We start from the raw sequence: 27368 nt of genomic DNA, 5'->3' as shown, positions 1-27368 counted from the left end.
CCGTTTCCTCCCCACCCTTGGCATCGATGGTTTTCCTGGCACTGTCCCCTTCTGTAGCACTTCGTTTCATTTTATTGGGGTGTGTTTCTGGATTCTCAGTTTTCTTTTGTGTTATTACTTTCTGTTAGTCCCCTCACGTCCATAAATAGCGTAGCTTTGTGTCGACTGTTGGCATCTGCTGGGGCTGGCATCTCTCTAGCTTTTCCTGAGGTCTGTCTGGGCCAGTCCTGATATTTCCATCTTGCTTATAGGTTTTTTTTTTTGTTGTTGTTGTTTTTTGAGGGCTGCACCTGCGACATATGGACATTCCCAGGCTAGGAGTCGAATTGGCGCTTCATCTGCCAGCACAGTCACAGCCACGTCAGATCTGAGCCACGTCTGCAACCTACACCACAGCTCATGGCAACACCAGATCGTTCCCGCACTGAGCGAGGCCAGGAATCGAACCCGCGGCCTCATGGTCCTGGTCGGATTCCTTCCCGCTGCCCCCGACGGGAACTCCGCTTAGAGGTTTCGGAACGAGTGCTTTGAGGCCTGTCACTGAGATCCGAATTGAATCGCCCTGCGGGTGGATCTGGGGAGGACGCGTGGCTGCAGCGTCGTGCTTGCGTGTCGGGCGCGCGGCCCGGCCCTCCGCACCGTCTCGCAGTCGGCGTTTCTCTTTTTCCCACGGGGGTCGTGTGCAGACTTTGCGAGCGTCTTCCGGGACGTGCTGAGTTGATTCCTGTTGCTGTAAACAGTCGTTCTGAAGAATTGCATTTTCTACCTCTTTGTTGCCGAGATGTGCAGTCGTATTTGAGGCTTGTATGTTGATCCTCCCCCCGGCTTCCTGGAGAGCGTGAGACCCTCAGCCGGGCGCCCACGGCCGCTCTTGGACAGTGGCCGTGGGGGGGATGTGCTGCCTCATTGGGGCCTGCGCCCCCTCACCCTCCTGACAGCCAGTCCCCACTCCCTGCCTGAGTCATTTTGGTGTCACTCCCTGCAGGAGCCCAGTCAGGCCCCTGGGAGGGGGCCAGGGAGGTGCCCTGGCCACCCCTTCACCGCGCTGGTGCTGGCCGTGCCCCAGGGGTGCTGGTCCGTTGCACTGATCGCTGTAGACTGCTTGGGTGTGGCGGGTGGGGGGCTGGTGCCTGCCTCTCCACTGCCTAGGAAGCCCAGTACACACCCAGTAGGTGCTTGGGGAGCCCGGCAGACTGGCTGAGGGAGCGGGTACAGGCCGCGAGGAGGTGGGCAGAGAGAGACCGTGCCCTCCATCGTGCTGTCGTCAGGGGAGCCACCCCGGCGTCCTTGGGGGGCAGCGTTTTCCCTCCACCCACAGAAGGAGTGAGGTGGGTGGGGCACATGGAGCCACAGAGCTGCACTTGCGGGGCCCCGGCCGCCCAGGTCCCCCGAGGCGGATGCAGTGTCAGGACTGGGGGTGAGACGGGACATGGGCCACGGAGCAGCACTGGCGGCCTCGGGCCACGCAGGCGGCACCCTTGGTGGAGGACTTCGGGGAGGACGGGCGGAGGCGGCCGCAGAGGGTTGGCCTCAGCAGCCTGTGCATGCCCGCGAGGTTCTTCATCACAGGTCCAGGGGTTCCGGGGGACACCTTAGAGCCATTACTAAGTGTCCTCAAGGCTTTGAAGAGAAGGAAAGTCACGGGTGGGGCCCCGCTTCTCCCCAGCCCTGGGCCGTGGGGGGTGGGGGGCGCCTTGCCAGGCCCCGGGTGGGAGCCGGCTGGGGGCCAGTGGAAGGCCTGCGTGGGGCTGGCCCTCTGTCCAAGGCAGTCACTTCGCATGTCTCTCTGAGCCACCGGCCTGCACGGCAGTGGCAGCGGGGGAGACACCTCTCTCTGTCAGTGGGCGCGAGAGTGGCCCTGGCTTTGGGCTGTGTCCATGGGCTTTGCCCTAGGCCTGGGTGCCACCGGCCCGAGGGGCGCGGCAGAGGTACCGCTGTCTCGGGACATTGGGGTAAAAAGTTACCCTGGTGACTGGTGTTCGCGTGCGTCTCTGTCGAGACAGCCGTCTCGCGGCTCTGAGGTGAGAGCAGACGTCAGGAGGGGCTCCCTCCAGCCCCCCTGGCACAAGCCAGGGCAGAAGTGGGCCACAGAAGGTCGGTTTTAGGGAGAGGTTGTAACGCACACTGCGGGGGGTGGGGGCGGGGTGGGCGTGCGCATCACTGCCTGGTGCCCTTCGAAGGCTGGGGGCTGTCTCAGGTTATGTGCCTGTGGACCCCATAAGCAAGTCTGGGTTAGTGTTGGACTTTGATGTGCGAAGCTCTGCTCTGCCGTCGGGGAGACGCAGCCTCTGCAGCATTGGTGCCCTTCCCTGCACCTGTTCTGCTGAAGGGTCTGAGGACGGCCCGCGCCCAGGCCGCTCTCCCCTGGCTCCTGGCCCTCCCTGCTCCTTGCTCTCTGCTGGGGCTCCACCTGTGCCAGCCCCGAGGGTCTGGCCGGCTCTGGACGCCACGCGGCTGAGCTGCATGCCCTGCTCCCTGCTCCCCCCCCCCGCCCCGAGTCAACCCCGGGCGCTGCAGGCCATCGGGCTTCTGCCCTGTCCTCTGCTAGTCCGTGGAGCCTGGAGGCCGGGCGTGTGCTCGGGGACAGCTCGGTTCCCGCTGCTCCAGGCTGGCACGGTGCCCTGGGTGAGTCGGGGCTGCCTGTTACCGTGCTCCCCCGCCCCCAAGCTCACGTCGCTGTGACCGCGTCCCTGTTACCTCCCCCCCAACTCACGTCGCTGTGACCTCGTCTCCAACAGACCATCTCCCACCTTCAGTTTTCATCTGGCCAAACTGAAAACATGCAGGCCGACTGATACAGGAGCACGTCGGGCTCCCGTGCCTCGCACCTGCTGCTGGCAGGATCGGCAGAGCGGCTTGAGCTGCAGCCGGCGTGGGCCGGGGTTTACAGGTGCGCGGCGCGCCGTTGCTGCGCGTGGGCCGGAGGAGGTTTCTGGCGTGGCCGTCCTGTGGCGGCCCCCCCGGCTTGTCTGTGGTGGGTCTGGCCGCTCGCGGTCGTGGATGTGAGAGCGCTCCGTCCAGCATGAGCCGGCTTGACAATCCTGCACACAAATTGTGCATCATGTGTGCATACGTTGACAGGCTAATAATTTCTTACTAACGTGTTATTATTTCAAGTTAGCTTGAACGTGGAATTTAAGGAGAGGACATTCGAGCGGTGTATTGAGGCTCTGTCCCCACCAGGCATCTAGGTGCCCTCTTTGCAGGGAGCCCCAGCTGCAGGAGGGGGTGCACAGAACCCTGAACCGTGGGAAGGGGCTGCAGTGAGTGGGGTCAGGAGGCGACCAGGAAAGGAGGGATGCTCCCGGTGGAGGCCGTGTGTGTGTGTGTGTGTGTGTGTGTGTGCGCGCGCGCGCACACGGGGTCCGTGGCTGACTGACCTTCACGCCCGTTCTCTGCTGACGCGTGACGCGTCTTTGAAACCGGGGGCGCGTCCTCCGGCCTCGTTCTTTCGCACGCTCCCGGGGTGCCCTGGGAGCTTCGTGTTCTCCTGTGAATTTAGACCCAGCTTCTCTGTTTCCACAGACGAGGCTGCTGGGGTTTGGGTGGAGTGTGTTGCGTCTGCAGATTAGTTTGCAGAGAGTTGACATCTTTCTTTGCTCTTTTCAGGGCCGCACTCGCGGCACGTGGAGGTTCCCAGGCTAGGGGTTGAATCGGAGCTGCAGCCGCCAGCCTACACCACAGCCACAGCCCCGCGGGACCTGAGCTGCCCCTGTGACCTGCCCCACAGCTCACCGCAATGCCGGATCCCTAACCCACTGAGTGAGGCCAGGGATCGAACCCTGTCCTCGCGGATACCAGTCCGGTTCATTACTGCTGAGCCACAATGGGAACTCCTGAGAGCTGATGTCTTGAAGGTTCTGAATGTCCCGACCCACGAGCAAGTTCTGGCCCATCACCATTTAGGTCTTCCTTAATTTCTCTCATGGCGTTCTGTAGTTTTCTTTGTAAGAATTAAAAGTGCGTGACTTTACAACATTCGAGGTCCGTAGGGAGCTGCAGATGCTGGACGGTGAGTTGGGTCAGAAGCCTCGTCTTTAGCTAAATGTTCAGAAGGGCAGTAACGTCCGTGCTCTCAGCACGTCGGGAACGGTGGTGTTTGGCTGCGAGCACTTAGAGTAAAGCCGGCGGTAGAGACCACCTGCTTGGCGCCTGCAGGTGCATCGCGGACGCGCCTCCAAGACGCAAGACGGCCTTCAAGGGAGGAGCGCGCCGGCTTCAGGCTCCCCCCCACCCCCACCGCCCTGGGTCCTGGCCCTGCTTGCTGCGGGTCCTGCTCTGTCTTTGGGCCCCTCAGGGCCAAGAGTGAGAGTTTTCAGGAATGACAGAATTGTATGCTGTCGTGGGCAAGCTGGAGAGCAGTGGTAAGGTTGAAATGCTGCCCAGATGCTTTTGAGCCAAACCCTGGGCTGGGGGCTGGAGTCAGGTTCCCCTCAAGAGCCGGGTGGTGCTGCAGTGACACACAGCTTGGTGTGGCCAATGGCCCTGCTCTGTGAGCTGGTGGCCGTGGGGTCGAGCATGGGGCCCGGACCCGGGAATCCTGCCCTTGAGTCAGCGCTGAGGCTTTGGGTGCTTTCTTTTAGGTGATTTGAAAGGCCAACATCCATAAGAGTAAAAGCAGCATTTAGGCCGTAATCTGTTTATGTACTTTTTGGTGACGCCTGTGGCATGTGGAAGTTCCCGGGCCAGGGGTTGAATCTGTGCTGCAGTCGTGACCTGTGCCACAGCCGCGTCAGTGCCAGGTCCATAACCACGTGGGAACATCCCAGGCTATACTTTTTTCTTTTTTGGCCTCACCTGCGTGGCATGTGGAAGTTCCCAGGCCAGGGGTCGAACCTGTGCCATAGCAGCGACCTGAGCCACTGTGGTGACAGTGCCAGATCCTTAACCCACTGCACCACAAGGGAACTCCTCCTAGGCCGTGATTTAAAATGCTTCATGTTGGTGTCTTGCTGAGTCTGCTTCCGTTGCAGTTGTTGGGGGATCCTTCCTGTGGGGCCCCGTGGCGGGGGAGCCCCGGGTGGGGCTGGGGGGTGGTGTGGCAGGAGGGCCACCCTCACAGCCTGGCCGGCGGCCGTCCTCCTGGGCCCCGGCACACATGGGACTGTGCAGGCTGTACTCCCGTAGCACGGCTTCGCAGACCCTCAGCGCGGTCTGGCGGGGGCGGTGCCGGGGACCCTGGCAGGGACGAGGGCAGGGGCGGGCGACGGCCCCTCTGACCTGGCTGCTGCTCCCTCCTTGCGCCAGCACGGGGGGCTGGTTCCTGGCCCGGAGCCCCTCCGCCGGGGCGGAAGGAAAGCAGGTGTGTTGGGGCCGAAGTTGGGGCCTGCGCCCCCAAGGCTGTGCTGAACGTTTCCCTGGAGGAGACGTTTTCCGGGTAGAGGTTCCGGGCAGAGAATGCCCGTTCGACGTGTCGTGTGGCTTTGGCTGACCCACATCTCCGTTAAAACACAGGGACAGATGGGGTACGAAAGGGGCAGAAGAACCGCAGCGCGGCGCGGGAGCCCTCGGGCTGGTCTTGCCCCTGGCTCCCGAGCCAGGCGGGGGTCACTGGGTCTCCGAGAACCGGTGGTCGCGCTCAGGCTGAGATGGGCCCTGGGGCCCCAGGGCAGGCGGCCGGCTGCCTGCTGCCTGCTGCCCGCTCCCCGTGCGGCCGTGAGGGGCGCCCCGGCCTCCGGAAGCGGCGTCCAGGCCCGTGGTGCCCGGGAGCACGTGCGGCCCAGCTTGGTGGCCTCGAAACGGCTGGTGGGGGTTTTAGGCTGTGCGTGGATGGTGGTTTAAGAACCCCGAGCCTTCACAGTAACGCAAACAGAAACCAGCCTGTTTCCAGCAGTAAAGAAATTGTAATACGTTTTGGATGAGATAACGTGTAACCAGTGAAAATAAGGGGTTTGAAAAGAAAATAAATACCACACTCAGCATCAACAAAATGTCCTGTTTTCTCTGCAAGGATCCAAGCACGCGTGTTGCACATGCGCACACACGGCAGAGGCTGGAGAGCGACGCGCACAGTGGCGGGATTTGGGGAGACTGCCCTTTTCCGCGGCGTGCCTGCCTTTCTCAGGTTCTCTGTGGGGGACACTCACCGTCGGTGCTGAGGAGACAGTGCAGTGTTTAAAGGGACCCCGAGGGGCTCTCTGGCGGCTTCAGCTGCACATGTCCTCGTCGCTGCTTGTTGCACGTTGGCTGGTTTTGGCTTTAGGGCCTCCTGAGTGGAGGAGGGAGACGGGGCCCGGGGCTGCGGTGCCGGGAAGGTGGCCCGGGGGGCTGTGGCTGGACCGGGAGGCAGGCCTGGGTCCAGGGCTCCCGGCTCCCCTGTTGGCCGCCCTCAGGAATGGGCCGCTGGGCGGAGGGAAGGCCTTCAGAAGTGGAGTTGTGCTGAGCGGGACAAGTGTGCCTCTTGCCCAGCTCAAGGGTGGGGTGGCTGTGGCTCGGGCGCTCAGCTCTCTTCCGCCGAAGTCAGGCGGGCGTGTATGGTGGGGACTAGGGCGGCCCGACGGGGAAGCGCTGTGGTGTGTGCACGGCTGTGTGGGGGCTCCGGGGGAGCCACTTACCGCCTGCCAGGCAGGGAGGGACCTTCCCTGACCAGCTCCCGGAGCTGCACGCAGAGGGGCGGCAACAGGTGGCCTGGGGGCTGGCCCCCCCCCGACTGCGTTTCCATGACCTCGTATCTAAAATTGTTGGTTATATTTGAAGACAAAGTCGTGTTTCTTTGCCTTTGCAGGAGGAGGTAGGTACAGTTATGTGTTGGAAGGGAGTGGTTAGCAGCAGAGTTTACGATCCACAGCCCTGATAATGTCACAGCACGGCTTGAGGCCGTGGTGCTGTTCCGATTGTCCCCAGGCCGTCACGTGCTTGCCTGACTGCTTTGTGTCGGAATCAGCGCCTGTCCACGTGGTGGACAGGGAAGCCGACAGCAAAGTGGTCCCCAGGGCAGCCCCTGCCCGTGGGCGTCCCCAGGCTGGAGCAGCCACTTGGCTTCCACGCCCTGTGGCGGCTGTCACGTTTCTCGCTTACCCATTTAAATGCTCACTCTAGCCATTTTTAATGCACAGAAAGGGTATGTCACTGCAAGGGCCGTGTCGTCTCTTCTGGGGAAGACCCTTGCTTCTGTCCCCCGCTGTCCCTCTCACCGTGGGCACGTCGCACAGCCCCAGTGGCCACAGATCCCTGTGGCCTCCCTGGCCTGTTCACCACATTGCCTTCCCTGCACGTGTATTGTGTAAGTGTTCCTTTAAACGCCTGTACGTGTCCTGCTTCAAGTGGAAAAGCCTTTGATGACCAAAGCGTTGGCGTCAGCGAGGTTGACATTGGGGCTCCCAGCCTGGGAATGGGGGGCTTGGCTGCCCTGCTCCCAGCCAGCCCTGGCGCCCCTGCAGGAAGGGCCCGGAGTGGCCTGGGGAGCAAGGGCTGGCTGTTCCCTGAGCCCCCTCTTTGGGGGCCCCAGACACGCATGGCCCAGGCTGGTGGCCCTTCGAGCTGGCTCCTGGCCCGCCAAGCCTTCTGAGGACCGAGCAAGCTTCTTAGGGCATGGTCGTCCCTCCAGCCCTGAGCATTCCAGGCCTTTCTCCCTTCTGAGCCTTAACAAGCTCTCGGATTTTGGAGATTTCGAGAGAGTAAGTTATTGGCAATTTTTTGGGGGGGATTTCAGCCCCGTTTGTTGTAAAAGGCATGTTTGGGAGGGAAGCTCTCGTAATGGGCATAAATGTGGGTCCTTTGGATCAAGCATTGTAAGTGTGAACCTGGGGAGAGGCTGTCACTTCTGGTGTCGTGATGGTGTTGCAGGAGCACCAGGGACTTGTAGGTTGGTGTGACCCCTCCGGTTGGTTCAGGAGGCCTCGTGTCACATGGGAAGGCTGGCAGCGGTCCTCGGGCTCGAGGGTCCCATTTGCAGCTCCCCATGGGACACCCCTGGCAGCTGCTTGCCTGGTCCTTTAGTGGGTGCCGAGCCCCCGCCGAGGCCTCCATCCTCACCTCTGTCCCGGAAACTTCATTGTGACAGTTGTGTTACTGTTGCTGATGGGATCTAGGAGGTAATTGGTTGCTGCTGTTTGAAGCTAAAACTGACGCAAACCTGGCCACTAGGACTTGGTTTCCAGCGGTTGAGCCAAAGTCCCATGAAGTGTCGGTGGTCCTCGGGGGTCTCTGTGTCTCTGAGTGGGCATCCCAGGTTACGTCGGCCCGGCCCTGCCCCCGCCCACGAGGAGGCCGTTCCTAGAAGGGGCGTTGCAGGCCTTAGGGCTCGGGCATGTGGGCTGTGGGGAGCCCTGTCCTCTGGGGTCCCGCCCAGCCCGCGAGGACGGCAAAGGGGCCAAGCTGCCTCCTCCAGTGGCGTGGGGGCCAGGGAGACCTGCTCCAGGGCTGGGGCTCCAACCATGACCTCTGACCAGACGCTGCTGCCCTGGGAACTCGGCCATGCCGGCAGCCTTGGTGGGGAGTGTGCACGGCCATGGGGACGCGCAGGCCCTCAGTGTCCCTGCCCCCTTGCAGGGGCGCGGGGGGCTGTCGGCAGGGGTGCGGCACGAGGGCGTGGCCTGGCCCGTTTGCGAAGGGGGCTCAGCCACTGTCTGACGGCCGCGACCGAGTCCTTAGGTTTTGCTGTCGTCTACATTGCCCTGCTGGCGAGCCCGTTGACAGCTTCCGCCTCCTGAGCTGTTGGGACCCTGTAGAGTCGGGCCCTTGGGGGCCCACTTCCTGATGCCCCCTCTTCCCCAGGTATGGTCCTCGTGCGAAGCGAGAATGGCCAGTTGCTGATGATCCCTCAGCAGGCCTTGGCCCAGATGCAGGCGCAGGCGCAGGCGCAGGCCCAGCCGCAGAGCAGCATGGGGCCCCGGCCGGCCACCCCCACAAGTGCCCCTCCCGTGCAGATCTCCGCTGTGCAGGTGAGTGAGTGCCCCCTTCCTTCCTTCTCTGCTGGCACCCCCCGCCCCGCCCTGCCTCAGATCTGCCTGTGCTGCTCGCAGGGCGCAGGAGCGGTGGGTCCGTCAGCACCGAGCCCGGGAGGCCTAGGGCCTTCACAGGGTTGTGGCGAACACCCGCCGCCCTGGGCATTGACGCCTTTAGGGTTCCTGCCCGCCCCCGGGCTGTGGCGGGAGGGTCGCGATGCTTGACGCCGCTGCCGGACTCCCCTTCCCCGGCGCCCGCCCTTCGTTTCCGTCGGGGCCGCACCCGCGCGATGCCCCCGTGTGCTCGGCCTCCTGCCGCCTGTCTGCTGCGGTTCTGCTGTCGGGAGTGGGCTGGCTGTTTAGTAGCTAAGGGGCAGATTCGGAAGATCTGGGAGACCTCGGGGACTTGGGCTGCCCTCCCTCTGGGGTCAGGCGGCGCCTGTGCTGTGTGTGCTCGGGGACTCAGAGCGCCCTGCTCCGTGCCACACCCGAGTGCCCGGAGCTGACCTCGGGGCCCGGGGGGCCCGCGTGGTTTCATGGCACTGCCGCTGTGCGCGTCCACGTCGGATGCGCGCTGGGTCTGCTCGGCCGGCTTCGGGTCACCTTCCGCTGGCGGCCGCCGCTCCCTCCGGGGTTGAGGAGTCCGCAGCCCTGGGACCGACCTTTCGGCGCGGGGACGCGCTTCTCACGGCCCTTGTTGCTTCCTGGCGCTTGTGGCCAGGATTTCAGGAAGTGCACGCGTTCCAGGCGCACGCGTTCCTCGGCGACCGTGGCGGGCCCTGGGCTCGGAAGGTCTGCTGGCGCCTCTGGCCCCGCGTGTGCCGGTGCCGATGGTCCGCTTTCCCTGGGGAGAGAGGGGGCGGTGCCGCCGCCACCGCCGGGCGCTTGCTCCTGCTCCCCACTAGGCCACTCCTCCTTGTCTTCCAGGCACCAGGGACCCCCATCATTGCTCGGCAGGTGACCCCCACGACCATCATCAAGCAAGTGTCTCAGGCCCAGACGACAGTCCAGCCCACGGCGGCGCTGCAGCGCTCGCCCGGGGTTCAGGTGAGGCTGGTCCCCACGGCGCCCTGGTGCTGGGCGCTGGGCCGTGGAGATGGGGCGGGGGGCTCTCTGAAGCCCGTATTCTTCTCTGGCCACCGACACAGGGCGGGTCAGAGTTGCTCTTCTTTGAAGCAGCGCAGAACTGAACACCAGCAGCACTTTGAAAAGCTTCCCGTTAGGCTGTGTCACCTTAGTGGTGTCTGGCAGCCCCCAGAGCGGGGGAGACCACTGCGCAGGTGGGGTGTGTGCGTGTGAGCGGGTGTGTTCCCGCCCCGAGGGGACAGTGGCCTCCCTGTCTCTGCCCTGGCTGTTAATGTGCGTCGTTCTCAGCACACCCCTCAGCACCGGGCATGGACCCTGGGGCGTGAGCTCCAGACCGCGGTCCGATCCAGGTCTCAGCCAGCTCGGCCTCGGAGCTGCCTGCCTGCAGCTGCATCCTTTGCAGGCGCTGAAGCGGGTTCTCGAACTGTTCACTGCCAGCCCTCGAGGGGTGGGGGGTCAGTGTGTTTGCTGGTCCTTTCTGCGGTGGGGTGAGCCGTGGATGCCAGCCCTCCCCCAGTGAGCTGGCTGGCTGGCTGGCTGGCTGGCTGGCTTTTTTTTTGTTACTTTAGGGCTGCACCCTTGGCATATGGATTTCCCAGGCTAGGGGTCGAATTGGAGCTGCAGCTGCTGGCCTACACTACAGCTACAGCAACTGGGGATCCGAGCTACATCTGTGACCTACACCGCAGCTCACGGCAACGCCGGATCCTTAACCCACTGAGCGAGGGCAGGGATCGAACCTGCGTCCTCATGGATGCCAGTCAGATTCGTTTCTACTGCGCCACAGTGGGGAACTCCTCCTCCTGGTGGGTTTTGACGGCAGTGAGGGGAGGGGGCCGAGGGTGGTGCTTTGGGCACAGGGCAGGGTGGCCCCAGGTGGCCAGGTTGGAGCAGCAGTCGGAGGCTGAGTGGCTCATGGCCACTCCAGTGTCTTCTGTCCTCTGGGAGGGTCAGGAAGCTCACCGTTTCTGCGTCCCGTGCTGCGGAGAAGGAGAAACTTGTGGGGACAGGCGTTGTCTGGGGGGCCTCGGTCCTCAGCGGACCAGCGGGCGCTGATGAGGGCCGCCGCTCCTGGTGTGAGCGGAGCCCCCAGGGGTCGCCGGGCCCTGGCCGTCTCTGGGCGCCCAGCAGCAGCTCCGAAGATGGCTCTTGGTCGCTTCTCTTAATCTTCCTCCTTGGAAGTTTGTTCTTTGACTGACAACAGTAACGCAGGCTTGGAGTTCCCCTGGTGGCGCAGCTGGTTAAGGCATTGTCACTCTGTGGCGCAGGTTCTGTCCCTGGCCTGGGAGTTTCTGCATGTCGGCAGGCTTGGCCAAAAACAGCAACAAAAGCAAAGTAATACAGCCTTACTGTTGTAAGGAAAAGAACGGGGATGATAAAGAAAAGGCCCTTTCCAACTCACGTGTCCGGTGAGGCCAGCGTCCACAGCCTGGAGGTCACTTTGGGAACCTTAGGGACCTCTGGGGACACGTCAGTGCAGGTTTCAGCTGCTTGCCCATCAGGGAGCGGCCAGGGCGCCGGGACCCGTTTGCTTAGAAGGGGTTACACTGCCCCCTACCTTCAGAAAGTGAGTAACGTTTGCAAAATTGAGAAGCCTGGGTTTTTAAATTGGAAAAGTTGGTAATGAAACAACTCCAGAGCATAGGTGCGTCCTGATGGCTCACGTGGAATTTGACCAAGGCCAGCGGTTTGAGCTGCCCGACATGTTTGGTGTCCAGCGGTTCGTTTGCTTAAACACAGTTGTTTAGCAGCGTGGCCTCTGCCTCCCCACACCCACTGCTTCGGGTCCCTGTCTGCTCCGGGACCCCCTCCAGGGTAGTTCTTGATGGGCCCTGCGTGCGGAGAGCAGAGGGCGGTTGGTCTGGCAGTGGAGGGGGGCCCAGGAGCCCTGAGGATGCTGGTGCCACCCCCGTGGGGGTGTGGTGGGTGCTGCCTGTGTGTGTGTGTGTGTGTGCGCGCGCGGGAGAGAGGGAGAGAGGGAGAGAGAGAGGGAGAGGGGGAGAGGGAGAGGGGGGGAGAGAGAGACGGAGGGAGAGGGCGGGGGAGAGCCCTGGCCTTCTTGTCACCCCCCCCCCCTGCACAAGCCAGGTGATGGGCTTTCCAGTCCGTTTCTGTTTTGTTTTCGGAGTTTCTGAGGCGGGACCTGGTCTGGTTATTCAGAGGTCGTACAGGTCTCCCTGTGGCTCTTGGCCTTGACTTCTGACAGCCGGGTTCTTTCCAGAAACTGGCTTCGTGTCCGTCGGTTTTTGCTGCTGCTGCAGGGGACCACCTCCTGGGTGCTCAGGGTGGCCTTGGGGACGCGCTCTGCCGTGGGCCGGTGTGGGTCCTCGTGGGTGCGCGTCTGGGGGGCCCCCGCCTGCTGCAGGGGGTCCCACGGGGACCGTCTCCCCAGAGCCTCTCTTGACCTTGAGTTTTGGATTCTTGCAGCCTCAGCTTGTCCTGGGCGGCACTGCCCAGACCGCTTCGCTCGGGACGGCCACAGCGGTTCAGACGGGGACACCTCAGCGAACGGTCCCGGGGGCCACCCCCACCTCCACAGCTGCCACGGTGAGTGCCGCCCTCCGGCAGCCCAGGCCCCTCCTGATGGGGGCATCGGCCCCCTGCAGGTGCCCCCTTCCCCCCCCAGACCTCGGGGGCCGCCTGTCTTGTCTGAGCCGCCCTGGAGCGCCGGCCAGCTTGGGGGAGCCACGGCTCCCGGCGCGGCAGTGTGCTGAGGTCTCTGTGGTTCGTGCCAAGAGGGGACTGAGGGCGTGGGCCTTTGCAGGGCGGCAGGAAGGGCCCACTGCCCTGCGGGCGGCCTCGGGGCCGTGCGGAGGTGTGCGAGGTCGAGCCCCGGGCGCGGGCTGTGCCGAGTTGCCGTCTGGCGGGTGGCAGCGCCCCTCGGTCTTATTTCTCGGCAGTTTTCCTGCACGTGTGTGAGTCTTCACACTGTGGGGGTGCGTGCACGCCGCACTTTTCCCTTTGTTGGCCGAGCGTCTCCGTCCCCTTTGGCTGCCGCGCTGCGATTCGGTTCCTCCCCTCGCGCCCCCAAGTGTCAGCTGTTCCCTGGGCTGGGCAGCATCACGGCCAACCCGCCCGCAGGTCATTAGTTACGTTTCCTGGAGACGAGGGCGGCCGGAGTGCGACAAGCTTGCGGCGCGTGTGTCCCTCGGGTGCCTGTGTGGTTTCCGCTCCCATCAGCAAGGCCGCGAGAGGCCCTGCAGTTTCTCGAGAGACCTCTTGGAGGAGAAGTCGCCGTTTCTCACGTGATGAATGTATCTTAGTTAAACCGAGAGCTGTGAAGACCGCCTGCCTTTTAAGTTTTTCACTTATGTTTTTATAAATTCGTATCCAGGAAACTATGGAAAACGTGAAGAAATGTAAAAATTTTTTATCTACATTAATAAAACTGGCTTCATCCGGTAAACAGTCTACAGAGACCGCCGCTAACGTGAAGGAGCTGGTGCAGAGCCTGCTGGTAAGAGGGCTTTTGATGTTGGCCCTTCACCCCGAAGCGCTTGTCCTTGACCCGTGGAGGAGGCGTCTGGCTCTCAGCCGGGGCGGCTCTGTGTGCAGGCAGCAGGGGAGCGCGGGGCTGTTTCTAGAATCTCCTTTTCCCGACTAGCTGCTGCCACACGTGCTCGCAGTGGGCGTGTAAACTCACCGGCAGGGGCTGGGTTTGTTGTAAAGGCCCTCGCTCTCCTCCACCTGCCTAACCTCTTCCCTCGGAGGGCATCAGTTAAGCTGATGCGGAGTGACGAGTCCGGCCAGGTCCCCTCCAGCCTTCATGGGTCATTATTCTTAGCCGACTTGGCGTCTGCCGGGCACCCGTTGGCATCCACTCCTCCTCCCCAGCCCCAGAGAGATTCCCCACGGAGCCCTGGACGTTACCTGCAAGCGCAGGATTCCTCCAGCCCTGAGGCTCCTGGAGGCGGGGTCTGCTGCGGGCTGGGGGCTGCGGGCTGGGGCTGCGGTCGCGCCTCGGGCCCTCCTGCAGCGGCCTTTAACCTGAGGGCCCTGCCGTCCTGCTTTTCTTTCCTTCCGGTTTCTCTGTTGAGGAAGCCAGGCGGACTCACACACGGACTGTTGGGTGTTTTCTGCCCTTTTGCCGGTGGATCTGCCGGCTCAGCCCCTCCACTCCCAGCCTCCCTCCTGGGCCGAGGGGTTGGGCGGGAGGGGAGCCTCTCTGGGCCGGCACTGCGGTGTCCGAGACACCCAGTCCCGCTTTCATAAGCAAAACTGATGGCTTCAGGCCTTACGTAAATGCTTTCAGGAAACTCAGATTGAAAAAGCATCTCACCTCCTGCAAGGAAAAAGAACTGCCAGCTTTTTGTTTGTTTTAATTTTTAGGATTTCATTTTCGAATGAAAACTTCTAAATAAACACCGATCCCTTTTTTCCCATGGCCCCATGTCCCTGGCCCCCTCCCCGTTGCTGAAAGAATTGGTTTGTCTCTGGGAGTTCCCGTCGTGTCTCAGTGGTAACGAACCTGACTAGTATCCAGGAGGATGCAGGTTCGATCCCTGGCACCGCTCAGTGGGTTAAGGATCTGGTGCTTCTCTGAGCTGCACTGTAGGTCATAGGCCTGGCTTGGGTCCAGCATTGCTGTGGCTGTGGTTTAGGTTGGCAGCTACAGCTCCTATTCGACCCCTCGCCTGGGAACTTCCAATTGCTGCAGGTGTGGCCTTAAAAAGCAGGAAAAAAAAAAAGAATTGGCTTGTCTTGCTGTCTCTCTGCTCCCAGACGAGTCCATCACTGGCTCCTTGTGCTGCGCCCTTAGCAGGGCACTGGGACCCCCGTCCCGCCCCTCTTCCATGACCCCTTTGTGGCCCTGGCTGCTCCTTCCTTGAATTGGGCCCAGTCGGCACCGGGCGTGCTGCTGGTGGCAGTGACCCTGGTGGGCGGAGCTTTGTCGCGGAGGGCTCTGGGAGTCAGGTCCTGGCCGGAACGGTGCTCCTCTCCAGGGTGTCCCTCCCTGCCCACCTCCCGTCCTTGCGCCCAGTGTGCTTTGGTTTCCAGGCCAGATGGTGCCTGCCCTGGTCAAGGCGCCCAGCTGCTCGTGGCTTGGGGCTCCCCCTGGGGCCCGAGGTCTTCGCACGGGTGTTGCGTCTCCTGTCAGGGTGTCCCCGGCCTGCGCTGCTCTGTGGCTGCACTTCTGGCTTTGCTGGCGGAGTTCCTTTTAAGCTAGTCCGCATCCTGGCAAAAGACCCCAGTGCACGTGTGGCGGGTCAGTGCTGGCAGACGACAGGTGGAGCCGTGAGTGCCGGCGGGAGCCTTCAGCCCACACCCGGGCAGCTGTGTGGGCTGCACACCCAGCGCCCTGCCCCGCCCGCACCTCTGTCCAGGGCACGACCTGGTGGGAGCAGCAGCTCATCCAACAGCACGAGCCCCGAGAAACGCTGAGTGAAGAGACGCCTTCAACCGGGTGTTGAGGGAGGAATTTCAATGTGGGTTTTATTTTGAAGGATGGAAAAATCGAAGCGGAAGACTTCACCAGCAGGTTATACCGGGAGCTTAATTCTTCACCTCAACCTTACCTTGTGCCTTTCCTGAAGGTAATTGGAAGCCCCGTGCGCCTGAGCCTGGGGCGGGGCTGGGGCTGGGGCTGGGGGCCTGTCCTGGGCTGGCACGGCCGTCACTGTCGCGGTGTTGGCACCTGTGAAGCACCCCAAGACAGGTGTTCAGTTGTCTCTTCGAGGGTTTTCTGTAAACGAGACCCCTGCCCCTGCCGCCGCTCGGGTGTCACACTGGGGGTGGAGAAGGGCCCTTCCCCGCAGAGGGCGGCCTGAGCGCGAGAAGCTGCTGGGGCGCCCGGGCCGCTGGGATGAGGGTGTCCCTGAGACGGCGCCTGCTGCCGTGGTGGGCTTGACCGTGTTTCGGAAACACGCCTGCCGGTCCTTCCAGCCGCTTGCGGCCAGTCCTCGTGCGATTCGCCCTGCGGGCGCCCAGGGCCGGCGGGGCGTCACGCCCGTCGTCGTCTCAGGGATGCATGTCTCTGTTGTGTCTCTTTCTGCCCAGAGGAGCCTGCCTGCCTTGAGACAGCTGACCCCCGACTCCGCTGCCTTCATCCAGCAGAGCCAGCAGCAGCAGCCGCCGGCCTCCCAGGCCACCACCGCGCTCACGGCCGTGGTGCTCAGTGGCTCGGTCCAGCGTACCGCCGGGAAGACGGCGGCCACGGTGACCAGCGCCCTCCAGCCCCCTGTCATCAGCCTCACGCAGCCCACACAGGTTGGCGTCGGCAAGCAGGGGCAGCCCACACCGCTGGTATGCAGGCGAGAGCCGTGCCCGCCCCCTGCCCACCTCTTGCATAAATTGGCTGCAACTCTGAGAAGCCTGCTGGGGAGGCCGGGGTGTCACCTAAACACTAGTGGCAGCTGGAGGCCGAGGCCTGCAGGCATGTCCCTTACGTCCGGCCCGCAGCTGCCGACTTTCACACCGTTCGGCCCGGCCTCTGCCTTTGGGCCATCTGGTTGGGCGAGCCCTGTGCTGGTCACTGGCCTTTCAGCCTGACCTTGTCCCTGGTGAGAAGCAGCTGCCTGTACGGGCGCAGGCAAGCGCGTTGGGTGCGTCAGGCAGGGCCTGGTGGCTTTGTGGCGAGGGCCCAGCTCTGAGCGGCTTTGGGGCCTGGGGCTTCCCAGGGGCTGGAACTGCAGGCTCTGGTGGCTCGTTATTCTGCGGCTCTGCCCTGGGAAGAGTTAGGTTTGAAAGGCAATTGCTTTTGTTTTTTTGTGTCAAAAAGATTTTGTTGCTAGGCAGTGAAAAGATTGAGGCCAGGCAGGTCCTCGTGTCGCTGCACTGGGCCATGGAGCGTTTATGGTAACGCTCCCGTACGGACCCGGTGGGCGACCGAGTCAGGAGAGGGTGTTTGCTCCCCTGCTCAGGTGAGGAGCTGCCCGTGCTTCTGCCTCTGCAGGTGGCGAGGGAGGCCCGCTGGATGGGGCGGGAGCCGTGTGTCTGCGGGGGGCGTAGGGCTGTCGTGCCGGTGGCGCCGGAGGGCGCGCTCTCTGGAGGGGCACTTGCTGGGGAGCCACTGGTCTGGCGGGTCGGGCCTCGACTGTGCAGTTGCGTGAGGGGCGCTGCTCGTGCTCCTGGGCAGGAGACAGGCCGCGTGGAGCACGGGGCCTCTGCTTCCCATGTCTGCACGCAGGGCGGCAGGGTGCGGTCAGGCCCGCCAGTCCCGAACCTCCGCATCGTCCATAGGCCGGCCGTGCGGCAGGGAGGGCACTGCCTCACCCCCTCCGTGCCAGTGCTGTGACGTGGGGTGTAGGCCCAGGTCACCTGTGCTGATGCCAGGGAGGGGCCACCCACTCCTGCCGGTTCTGAACACGGACCCCTGGGCTGTGACCTCAGGGCCCCACGTGTGGCCTTCGAGCAGCCGGTCTGCCCGCAGAGCTCTTGGTGGTGCCGCCTCGGGGCCTGTCCCATCCGCCTGGTCCTCCCAGGCCTGGGTCCTCTGTGGGGAGCAGGCAGCGGCCCGGGGGGGCCGTGCCGACGCGCCCTCTGGCCTCTGCCGCAGGTGATCCAGCAGCCGCCCAAGCCTGGAGCGCTGATCCGGCCCCCGCAGGTGACGCTGACGCAGACGCCCATGGTGGCGCTCCGGCAGCCCCACAGCCGCATCGTGCTCACCACGCCGCAGCAGATCCAGCTCAACCAGCTGCAGCCAGGTGAGCCCCGGTCCTGGGCCTCCTCCCGGACGGAGGCTGAGGGCGCAGCCCGTGAAGCGGCCCGCGTGGTTTGCGGCTCGGGTGGAGGGAGCGGTGTTGGTTCCGCTGGCGCCTGTACCGGCCACCCCGTCAGCGTGGTTTCGGGGCTGAGTTCCCCAGCAGCAGCCAGTCCTGGGCTTCAGGAGGTGCGACGTGGGCAGATGCTGCCGAGGCCCCGCTGCGCTCTCCTCCTTGGCTTAGAGCTAGTCACCCGCTGTGGGGAAAAGCGCCACCGTAGCGGGTTGGGAGCGGTGGCCCTTCCCTCGGCCCATCCGGCACTGGAGCGAGCGGCCCGTCCGCGGGCGCAGCGGCTCCGTGTCCCTGCGCAGTGGCACACCCTCGTCTCTTGTTTTGCAGTCCCCGTGGTGAAACCTGCTGTGTTACCTGGAACCAAAGCTCTTTCTGCTGTCTCGGCTCAAGCGGCTGCTGCACAGAAAAATAAACTCAAGGAGCCCGGGGGCGGCTCGTTTCGGTGAGAACTGAGCCCCGCCTCGCCCAGTGCCGCTGCGCGTGGGGACGGTGTGCCTCCTGTCCCCTCTTGGGGATCCTCGCTTCTGACCGCGATGTGTCTCCCCAGCACGTAGCCGGGGCCATTTGCTGTAGACGCAGGGCGGGCGGGCACAGCGCCCACGTTCTCTGACTTTATGGCGGGGCAGTGAGCACGTCCCGGCCGTGAGCGGTTTGGCTTCGAGCGCAACCCCAGAACCTTCAGAAGCGCTGTGCTGGGTCTCTCGACAAGCAGCTGGTCTGCACGTCACTGCTGAAAAGTGTGCCTGCCCTGCCCTTCCCAGAGGCCTCGGCCCCGGAGCTGTCCGGGAGCAGGAGCAGGCCTGGGGTGGGCAGTGCGGGGAGCTGGGGTGGCCTGAGCCAGGGTCGGTGTCCGAGCAGGGCGGGGAGGGTGTGGTGCCTGGCACTGCCCAGCATGTGGGGTCGGGGCTGGTGGGGTGGGAAGGACGTCCGAGAGGCAGAGGGCGGAGGTGGCAGTGGGAGCTCCGTCCACCAGCAGGTCACAAGTCCAGGAGCCAGGGCTGCTGGCAGCCAGGTCTCTTCGTGGCAGGCGAGGGACTCAGACGTGCAGGGAGGGGTAGACAGGCTGCACCGGGGCAGGGGCTGGGGGGTGGGTCTTGAGGTTGGTTGTGCCCGCGTGCACGTCTGCAGGGGCTGCAGGTGGGCGCTGCTTGCTCTCCCACTGAAGGGGCTGGGGAACAGTGACGCCACGACCCAGCGGCCAGATGGTGCAGTGACAGGGCACTTTGTGAGGCTGCCGACGCCAGGGCTGGGGTCAGGAGGGTGCAGGACGAGTTGGTGCTTCTTGTTCAGTCAGAGGCCAGTGTCCAGGGTGTGAGTGTGGGTCAGAAGCCCCCAAGGGCCGGGCACGTCTGCAGTGCTCGATTGTACCCGCTGGATGGGATAGGAAACCGAGCTGGTGGCACGAGCAAAGGGGTGGTTTATGGCGAGCGGAGCTTGCTGGGTCTCAGGGCGCGTCCCGCGAGGTCCTCGTAGCTGCACGGGGAGGGAGCGCCCTGACGGCGATGGCGGGAAGCCGGGCAGGGACCCCCTGGGCAGGGACCCCCTGAGCCGGGACCCCTGCGAAAGATGCATCGCCGGCGGGCGGGGAGAGTGAGGCTGCGCTGCAGAAGGCCTGGCCCGTGACCTTCCCGGCATCAAGGGCACGCGGGTCAGGGAGCGGCTGCAGAGGCGCCACAGGCAGGTGCAGCGGGTGACCCTGAGCAGCGGCCTTTGCGTGGAGCTGCTGGGGGACAGTCAGCCACAGCCGGGCTCTGAGTGTGGCTGCTGGACGGCGGCGGGGGGGGGGGGGTCCGTAGGGGACGCCCCTGTCCGCAGGGAGGCAACAACTGCACCGCACTGTCCCGGGGGGTGGGGGGCGTCGTGTCGGCCGCTCAGCCTCCAGATGCAGGGAGACTTCCCTCTGGTGGTCTTCCCATGTTGCGCCAGCTGTGACTGTTTTTTTTTTTTGCTTTTTTTAAGGCCGCGCCTGTGGCACATGGAGGTTTCCGGGCTAGGAGTCTAATCGAGCTCCAGCTGCTGGCCTACACCACAGCCATAGCAATGCAGGATCCTTAACCCACTGAGCAAGGCCAGGGATCGCACCCACAACCTCATGGTTCCCAGTCGGATTTGTTTCTCCTGCGCCACGGCGGGAACTCCCACTGTGATTGTTTTAAAAACAAGTCACTGCTGTGGGTCCCGTGAAGCAGTGAGCAGATCGGGAAAGCGCAGGTTCACTTTCAGGAGACTGCTTTCCCTTGCAGGTGGCAGGGCGGTGCCAGAGGGAGCTGGCGGACGCATGCCTGGAGGCGACAGTGCCCGCTGCCTCAGGGCCACCTGGGCGTGCCCGCTCGGCGTCCTCCCTGGGACAGCAGCGTCTCTTCTTCTCTTCCGAAGGGATGACGATGACATCAATGATGTGGCGTCGATGGCCGGAGTGAACCTGTCGGAAGAAAGTGCCAGGATATTAGCCACGAACTCTGAGCTGGTGGGCACGCTGACGCGGTCCTGCAAGGACGAGACCTTCCTCCTCCCAGCGCCTTTACAGAGACGGATATTAGAGATAGGTGCGCTCGAGCCTCCCGCCAGCTCCGGCCCGGGGTGGGGGGCACACTCGGTCCTATGTCACCTGTCTCCCCTGGGCTGTGCTTTCCGCGTCGTTGCCAGCGCCGTTCTCGGGTGGTTGAAGCCGGCGTGGACCCCGCCTCCCGCAGGGCTGCCCGGGGGCTGCAGATGCGAGAAGAACAGGGCGGGAAGCGAAGGGCTTCCGTGGTTGTGAGACGGGGCCTGTCCTCAGGTAAAAAGCACGGCATCACAGAGCTGCACCCCGACGTGGTGGGCTACGTGTCACACGCCACGCAGCAGAGGCTGCAGAACCTCGTGGAGAAGATCTCAGAAACGGCTCAGCAGAAGAACTTCTCTTACAAGGTAACCTGCGCCCCCCCCCCCCCCCCCGGCGGGGCCGCCCGCTGCCCAGCCCCGGAGGGGCGCTGTGGGTCGGCGAGGGGCCCCGCTGGCTCTGCCTTGCTCAGTGGTAGCGTCTGGGAGGGGTGCGCGTCCTTCACCCGTGGTGCTCTGGGTGCGGCTGGCCCGCGGGGGCGGAGGGACGGGCCCGCGAGGGGATGCACTGGAGGGAGCCGACTGCGCGGGGACAGCGGCGGCGTCTGCCCGTCTCCTCTCTGGGCTTCCTGGCTCCCGCGGCTGCGGCTGCGGCTGCGTACCCGGGGCTTTGGCCCACTCGCGCTCCTGCGGCCTCTGCTCTGTGGAGGGTGGCCCGCACCGAAGCCCCGGCCTTGCGAGGAGAACCCGCCTTCTCTCCAGTCGTTGGCCTGTTCTGGAGGCGCCACGGGGCCGCCAGCGCTGCAGGGCAGCGTTCCAGATAAGAGCTTTCAACTGTTTCGCTTTCAATTTTTTTAAAAATTTTGGCTGTGCCTGTGTCATGTCCTGGGCCAGGGATCAAACCCACGCCCCAGCAGTAACCAGAGCCACAGCAGTGACAGCGTTGGCTCCTGAACCCACTGAGCCACAAGGGAACTGCCTAAAATATTTTGTATATTACTGGAAAATGTTTTGTTTTATTTATTATTATTATTATTATTATCTTTTTGTCTTTTTTATTTTTTTTGCCATTTCTTGGGCCGCTCCCACGGCATATGGAGGTTCCCAGGCTAGGGGTTTAATCGGAGCTGTAGCCACCGGCCTACGCCAGAGCCACAGCAACGCGGGATCCGAGCCGCGTCTGCGACCTACACCACAGCTCACGGCAACGCTGGATCCTTAACCCACTGAGTAAGGCCAGGGATCGAACCCGCAACCTCACAGTTCCCAGTTGGATTCATTAACCACTGTGCCACGAGAACTTCTGTAAAACATTTAAAATGTTCCTTAAAAACCAGGAGTTCCCGTCGTGGCGCAGTGGTTAACGAATCCGACTAGGAACCATGAGGTTGTGGGTTCGATCCCTGCCCTTGCTCAGTGGGTTAGCGATCCGGCGTTGCCATGAGCTGTGGTGTAGGTTGCAGACGCGGCTGGGATCCCGCGTTGCTGTGGCTCTGGCGTAGGCCGGTGGCTACAGCTCCGATTCAACCCCTAGCCTGGGAACCTCCATATGCCGCGGGAGCGGCCCAGGAAATAGCAACAATAACAACAACAACAAAAAGACAAAAAAAAAAAAAAAAAAAAAAAAACCAAAAAACCAAATGATAGCCAAGTGTGTGAAACGGAAACTTCCCCAGAGCCTCTCCGTGACCTCTCACCTGAGCGCACCTGTGAGCGTCCGGCGCGCGTGTCAGATGCAGAGAGTGCGGGGTTGGGTCTGGCGCCAGCGTGGACCTTGGGTACCCAGACTGTGCAGCTGGGTGTCCAGGCTCCTAACAAACGGTGCTTTTACTCCCGTAGGACGATGACAGATACGAGCAGGCAAGTGACGTCCGGGCTCAGCTCAAGTTCTTTGAGCAGCTCGATCAGATTGAAAAGCAGAGGAAAGACGAGCAGGAGAGAGAGATCTTGATGCGGGCGGCAAAGGCAAGTGCTCGCGGGCCCCTTGGTCGCGCTGGTGTCCCCTCCGTCCGGCACCGCAGACGTGCTTGGGTGCCCAGGAGCCCGAGCAGGGTGTGCGGCTGGCCTGGATGGCCTGGTGCGCGGGCTGCGGCGGAGCTGCGGGGGAAGCCGTCACTCGGCCCCGCCTGAGCCTGGGGTCCTGGCCCGTTGTCCTCATGTCACATCAAGTCAGATTTCAGGGCCGCGTCCTATTTCTTATATCCAAGTGGTATTGATTTTCATGGATGCTGTTGCTTGTTTTTCACGATGGCATGTATGTTCCATCTCTGGCTATTAACATTTAAAGGAGTTAGTGTGCATTCTGCCACGTAGAGGTTATTGTATCGTGACTACGGTAACGTGCTTGTCAGATGATAAACATTTAAGTCATAAATTATTTTCTTTTTTTCCCCATTTGAAAATAGTCTCGATCCAGACAAGAAGATCCGGAACAGTTAAGATTGAAACAGAAGGCAAAGGAGGTAAGCTGCTCGTTCTTCTAGTTCAGGAATTTGCACACCTGAAAACACGCTCGCGTTTCATCTCGGCCTCTTCACAGGAGAGAAGGGTTGAGAAAGCGGTGCTGTTTCTGCACAGCGGGCTTCACCTAGCAGTTGGGAATGTTTGCAAGGGTGTTTGTCCTGCTTTTAAACATCACGGTAGTTCTCCCCTGGTGCATCCGATGGCTAGACTTTCAGAATTCCCTCACATTTTTTGAGTGTTTTAAGATGAGCATCTATTGCAAAAATTTCTTTCTTTCTTTCTTTCTTTCTTTCTTTCTTTCTTTCTTTCTTTCTTTCTTTCTTTCTTTCTTTCTTTCTTTCTTTCTTTTTTGTCTTTTTGCCGTTTCTTGGGTTGCTCCCGTGGCATATGGAGGTTCCCAGGCTAGGGGTCGAATCGGAGCTGTGGCCACCAGCCTACGCCAGAGCCACAGCAACACGGGGTCCGAGCCGCGTCTGCAACCTACCCCACAGCTCACGGCAATGCCGGATCTTTAACCCACTGAGCAAGGGCAGGGACCGAACCCGCAACCTCATGGTTCCCAGTCGGATTCGTTAACCACTGAGCCACGATGGGAACTCCAAAATTTCTTTTCTGTAGAAAGTTTTTTGGCCGTGCTTGTGGCACTCAGAAATCTCTGGGCCAGGGATCAGACCCATGTCACAGCAGTGCCAACGCTGTAGCCTTAACCTGATGAGCGAGCCACGAGGGAGCTGGGTGATGTGTAGTTGTGGCTTTACTGTTTTTCTCCCCCCACCTTCTTTTTTCGCTAGTGGCTGTGCCTGTGGCACATGGATGCTCCTGGCCCAGGGATTGAGTCTGAGCCACAGCTTCGGCCTTTACCACAGCTGCGGCAATGCCAGACCCTTTAATCCCTGCGCAGGGCCAGGGATCAAAGCTGTGCCTCTGCAGTGACCCAAGGCACTGCAGTCAGGTTCTTAACCCACGACACCACAGCAGGAGCTCCAGCTGCTTTACTGTTTTTATGATTGTAGGGTAAGCTTCCTGTTAAAAAATTGAAGAAAATTTCATTTAGAAACACTTGGAAAATGCTCTGGTGTCAGTGTATGACTTGTATAGAAAAAAAAACTTGCACAAAATGACAGCCCGTTTCCTTTTCAAAACAAAGATGCAGCAACAAGAACTGGCACAGATGAGGCAGCGAGATGCCAACCTCACAGCCCTGGCCGCCATCGGGCCCAGGAAAAAGAGGAAGGTGGACTCTCCGGGACCGGGATCCGGAGCAGAGGTACCGCAGCGTCCGGGGACGGGCTGGGAGGGCCTCGGGCACCTGCCGCCCCGCCTCCAGGCGCCAGGCCCACCGCCCGGGGCTCCTGGCCGTTGCTTGCCGTCTCACCTCCCCGGAGTGTGTGCTTTGCACGCGCCGCCTTAAATTCCAATCAGGCTGCTCGTGGAGGTCGCACGAGCGGGCGCAGAGGTCTTTGCGTGAGGAAGTCTGATCACCGTAGTTTCCTGTGATGAGAGGCGGACGCGCTCTGGAGAGAATGTGGGGAGCTGACTGTCGCAGGAGTGGCCTCCCCGGGCGGACTGTCCTTGCTGCGCGGGGGGCGAGGGGCGACTCCGGGCACGACGGAGAGTCGGTTCCTGTTCGTCCACATCTTATTAATTTCCTGTTTTGTTTGCTGTCATCTCTCTGTATACTTACAAACCCGACTCCAAAGTCTTGTTACTTTCTCTCCAGCCTGTCCGTTGTTTTGTGAGCCAGTCACAGGGAGAGAGCGCCCGTCGTCTTTGCAGGTTTTGCCGTCTTCACCGTTTCTGGTGTTCCTGCCGCCCGGGACCCCTTGGCTGGAAGGTCGGCATTGCGCCTCTTGTAGCGCAGGCGGCAGGGTCTCAGCTTTCGCTGCCTGAAAATGGTGGTATTTCACCCTCAAACATTTGAATGGTTTCCTCTGAATATTGACAGTTTTTTCTTTCCGTTCCAGTTTTTAAATTTTTTATTTTATTTTATTTTTTTGTCTTTTGTCTTTTTACGGCTGCACCTGCGGCATGTGGAGGTTCCCAGGCTAGGGGTCGAATCGAGCTACAGCTGCCGGCCTACACCGCAGTCACAGCAACACAGGATCCTTAACCCACTGAGCGAGGCCAGGGATCGAACCCATAACCTCATGGATCCTAGTCGGATTCGTTTCCGTTGCACCACAGTGGGAACTCCGAGTTCTAGATTTTTTAAATTAAAGGTGTAATTTCTCTGTGTCTTGAATAAGCCGTGGAAATGCAGATACAGATGATTGAAGTTTCTAGAATGACACACTAAGAGTGCTGGGTGAGCTTGCAGTTTTAGGCATCCCTCAGGCTTCTCTATCCCTTGGCTGCTGTGTTTCCCTGCTGGGCTCTTTTGCTTCCAAGGAAATGTCTGTTCCGTCACCGTGTTCCAGGTCACAAGAAGGAAAGGGGAGGTTTCCCAGTGTGTTTTGCAAAACTGCCAAACTCTTGTTCTTAAACCTGGTGACAGCCATAGACGTGTGACTGTCTTTGTCCTTAAAGACGGTGTCCCCTCGAGTTCAGGGCCCACTGTCATCTTCAGCCTGGTCTCCCGTCAGGGGCGCCACGTCTTTTTTTGTTTTTTGTTTTTTTTTTTTTTTTTTTGTCCTTTTGCCATTTCTTGGGCCGCTCCATCGGCATATGGAGGTTCCCAGGCTAGGGGTCGAATCGGAGCTACAGCCGCTGGCCTACACCACAGCCTCAGCAACGTGGGATCCGAGATGCCTTTGACCTACCCCACAGGTCACAACAATGCTGGATCCTTAACCCACTGAGCGAGGCCAGGGGTGGAAGCCACGTCCTCATGGACACTAATCGGGTTCATAACCCGAGCGCCCGGCGGGAGCTCCCAGGCTTGGTCCTCTTGATGTGAGGCCTGCTCGGGCTGTCCTGAGCTGCTTGGTTCTGTTGGTCAGTGTTTTCCTCATATTTGGAATATTGGGCCTTCATTTCTTCAGAACTTTCTTCCCGGTCTCCTTCTGTTGCGACTCCTGGTCATGCCTCTGTTAGAGCTTTTGGTGCTGTTCTGTGGGTCTCTGAGCCCGTGTTTGTTTTTCTTTGGTGGGGTTTTTCTCTGTCCACACTGGGTTCAGATCTGTCTTCAGAGTCCCTGCCGTCTCCTACCCAGGGAAGTTTTCATTTGTTGATGCGTTTGCAGTTCCGAGATTTTCACTTTTGTTTTTATGGCTTCTTAGTCTTTGCTGCGTTTTCCCTGCCTGCTCACCTTTTTTTTCTATTTTTGGCTGTGCTTGCAGCATGCAGACAGCAGTGACAACGAGGGAGCCTTAATGGCTAGGCCACCAGGGAGCCCGTCTGCTCACTCCCGGAGACCAGATCCTCCCATCATGCTTTGAGCCTGGTAGCGGAGCGCTCTGCTGATGCCTCAGGCCCAGCTGCTGGGGCGTCTGAGACTCGGGCTCTTTTGCCCGCTTTTCCCCTCGCCCCCGGGGTCACGTCTTCCTGTCTCTCCCCGGGTCTCGTCATTGTCGCTTGGGTGCTGGATGCTGTGGGGCGTGGAGGGACTCTGCGTGTTACCGCCTCTGAAGACGGCGACTTGTTTTAGTTCTGCTGCTGTCTTGAACTTGGGTGTTTTCTCCCTCGCTTTGGTGCTTACTAGGGTCTGTGGAAGGCCCCGCACCCAGCGGGGTGAACCCCGCAGACTTGCCCTCCCTGTCCTGGGCCGAGTCCCACGTCGGGTGTGATGCCTGCTCCTGGGGAAGGGCCTCTGGCATCGCGGCTGCACGCTGGGAGTGAGTGCGCCGGGCGCCACAGCAGGCACGCTCACGCTTGCTTTTTTTTTTTCCTTTCTTCTTTTTTCTGTTTGGCACATGGAGTTCCTGGGCCAGGGGTCTGCAGAGCTGTAGTCTACACCTAAGTCACAGCTGCTGCCATGCCAGCTCTTTAACCCTCTGTGCCAGGCCGGGGGTCCACCCTGCATCCTAGCACTGCAGAGACACTGGCAGTTCCGTTGCACCACGTGGGAACGCCAGAACTGGCACCCATGGGGTGTCTCTGGTTCGCACAGTTGTTGGGTGCCATGCTCTCCCCCGTACCCCTCTTTTTGTCTTTGCTCAGAAAGGGACTTTACGTCTGCTCTAGTGGCTGGTCGTCCTGTTGGCGTCTGTTTAGTGTTTGGTTTCTGCACCTCGTTCTCTGCCGGATTCGTGGAATGTTCCATGGGGACGCAGCCTGCAGGCTCTTGCGCGGTGCTCAGTCGGTGCCCTTGACACTGGCAGCTCAGTTCGGGGAGCTGTGCAGGCCTGGCTCCTCTTTTCTTTCCACGAGAACCTTCCTTGAGTAAGTAGTTTCTTTGGCACTTTTTTTCGTGATCTCAGACACTGCTGTCCGAGTCTGGTGAGAGTCTGAGTTTATTTCTCTTGTGTGTCACATGCTTTTCCTGCCCAAAGATGCCACAGAATTCTTTTCTTAAAGCCTGGGGTTCACCTTGGAGCGGCTGTCCTGTGTCGTCCTCGCAGGATGAGCGTGTGTTCTTTGAGCAGATAGTTTAAACCTGCCTGTGATCGGGGACGTTTTCTTTAATGCTTTTTTTTGGTTTTGTTTTCCTCTTCAGAGATTCCTGTTCTTCATATGTTGTATCTCCTAGGGAGCCCCTATTGTGGCTCAGCGGGTCAAGAACCTGACTAGTATCCATGAGGACGCA

The 27368-nt window shown here is 61.3% G+C and overlaps 1 protein-coding gene across 12 annotated transcripts in view; it reads left to right on the top strand.

Moving 5' to 3' along the window:
* TAF4 (TATA-box binding protein associated factor 4) overlaps positions 1-27368 on the top strand; it is a 106605-nt gene that overhangs the window by 23997 nt on the left and 55240 nt on the right. For 7 of the 12 annotated variants that reach the window (XM_085003308.1, XM_085003301.1, XM_085003304.1 and 4 more), the window contains 13 exons: positions 8716-8882; positions 9813-9932; positions 12399-12518; positions 13306-13428; positions 15416-15505; positions 15969-16214; positions 17467-17614; positions 18011-18125; positions 20060-20229; positions 20460-20590; positions 22061-22186; positions 22627-22683; positions 23832-23951. In XM_085003308.1, coding sequence (XP_084859434.1) covers positions 8716-8882; positions 9813-9932; positions 12399-12518; positions 13306-13428; positions 15416-15505; positions 15969-16214; positions 17467-17614; positions 18011-18125; positions 20060-20229; positions 20460-20590; positions 22061-22186; positions 22627-22683; positions 23832-23951 — 1733 coding nt within the window. The remainder of the gene's footprint in view (positions 1-8715; positions 8883-9812; positions 9933-12398; positions 12519-13305; positions 13429-15415; positions 15506-15968; positions 16215-17466; positions 17615-18010; positions 18126-20059; positions 20230-20459; positions 20591-22060; positions 22187-22626; positions 22684-23831; positions 23952-27368) is intronic. The other 5 variants (XM_085003309.1, XM_085003307.1, XM_085003306.1 and 2 more) reach the window with 1 other exon arrangement.

The sequence above is a fragment of the Sus scrofa genome, chromosome 17 (genome assembly GCF_054392235.1).
Source record: "Sus scrofa isolate SSC_HxYL_T2T_F1_AM1 chromosome 17, Sscrofa_HxYL_maternal_Yorkshire_Landrace_v2.0, whole genome shotgun sequence".
In the NCBI taxonomy this organism is placed as follows: Eukaryota; Metazoa; Chordata; class Mammalia; order Artiodactyla; family Suidae; genus Sus; species Sus scrofa.
The sequence above is the reverse complement of the archived record's forward strand: the minus strand, read 5'-3'. Positions and strand labels throughout refer to the sequence as shown.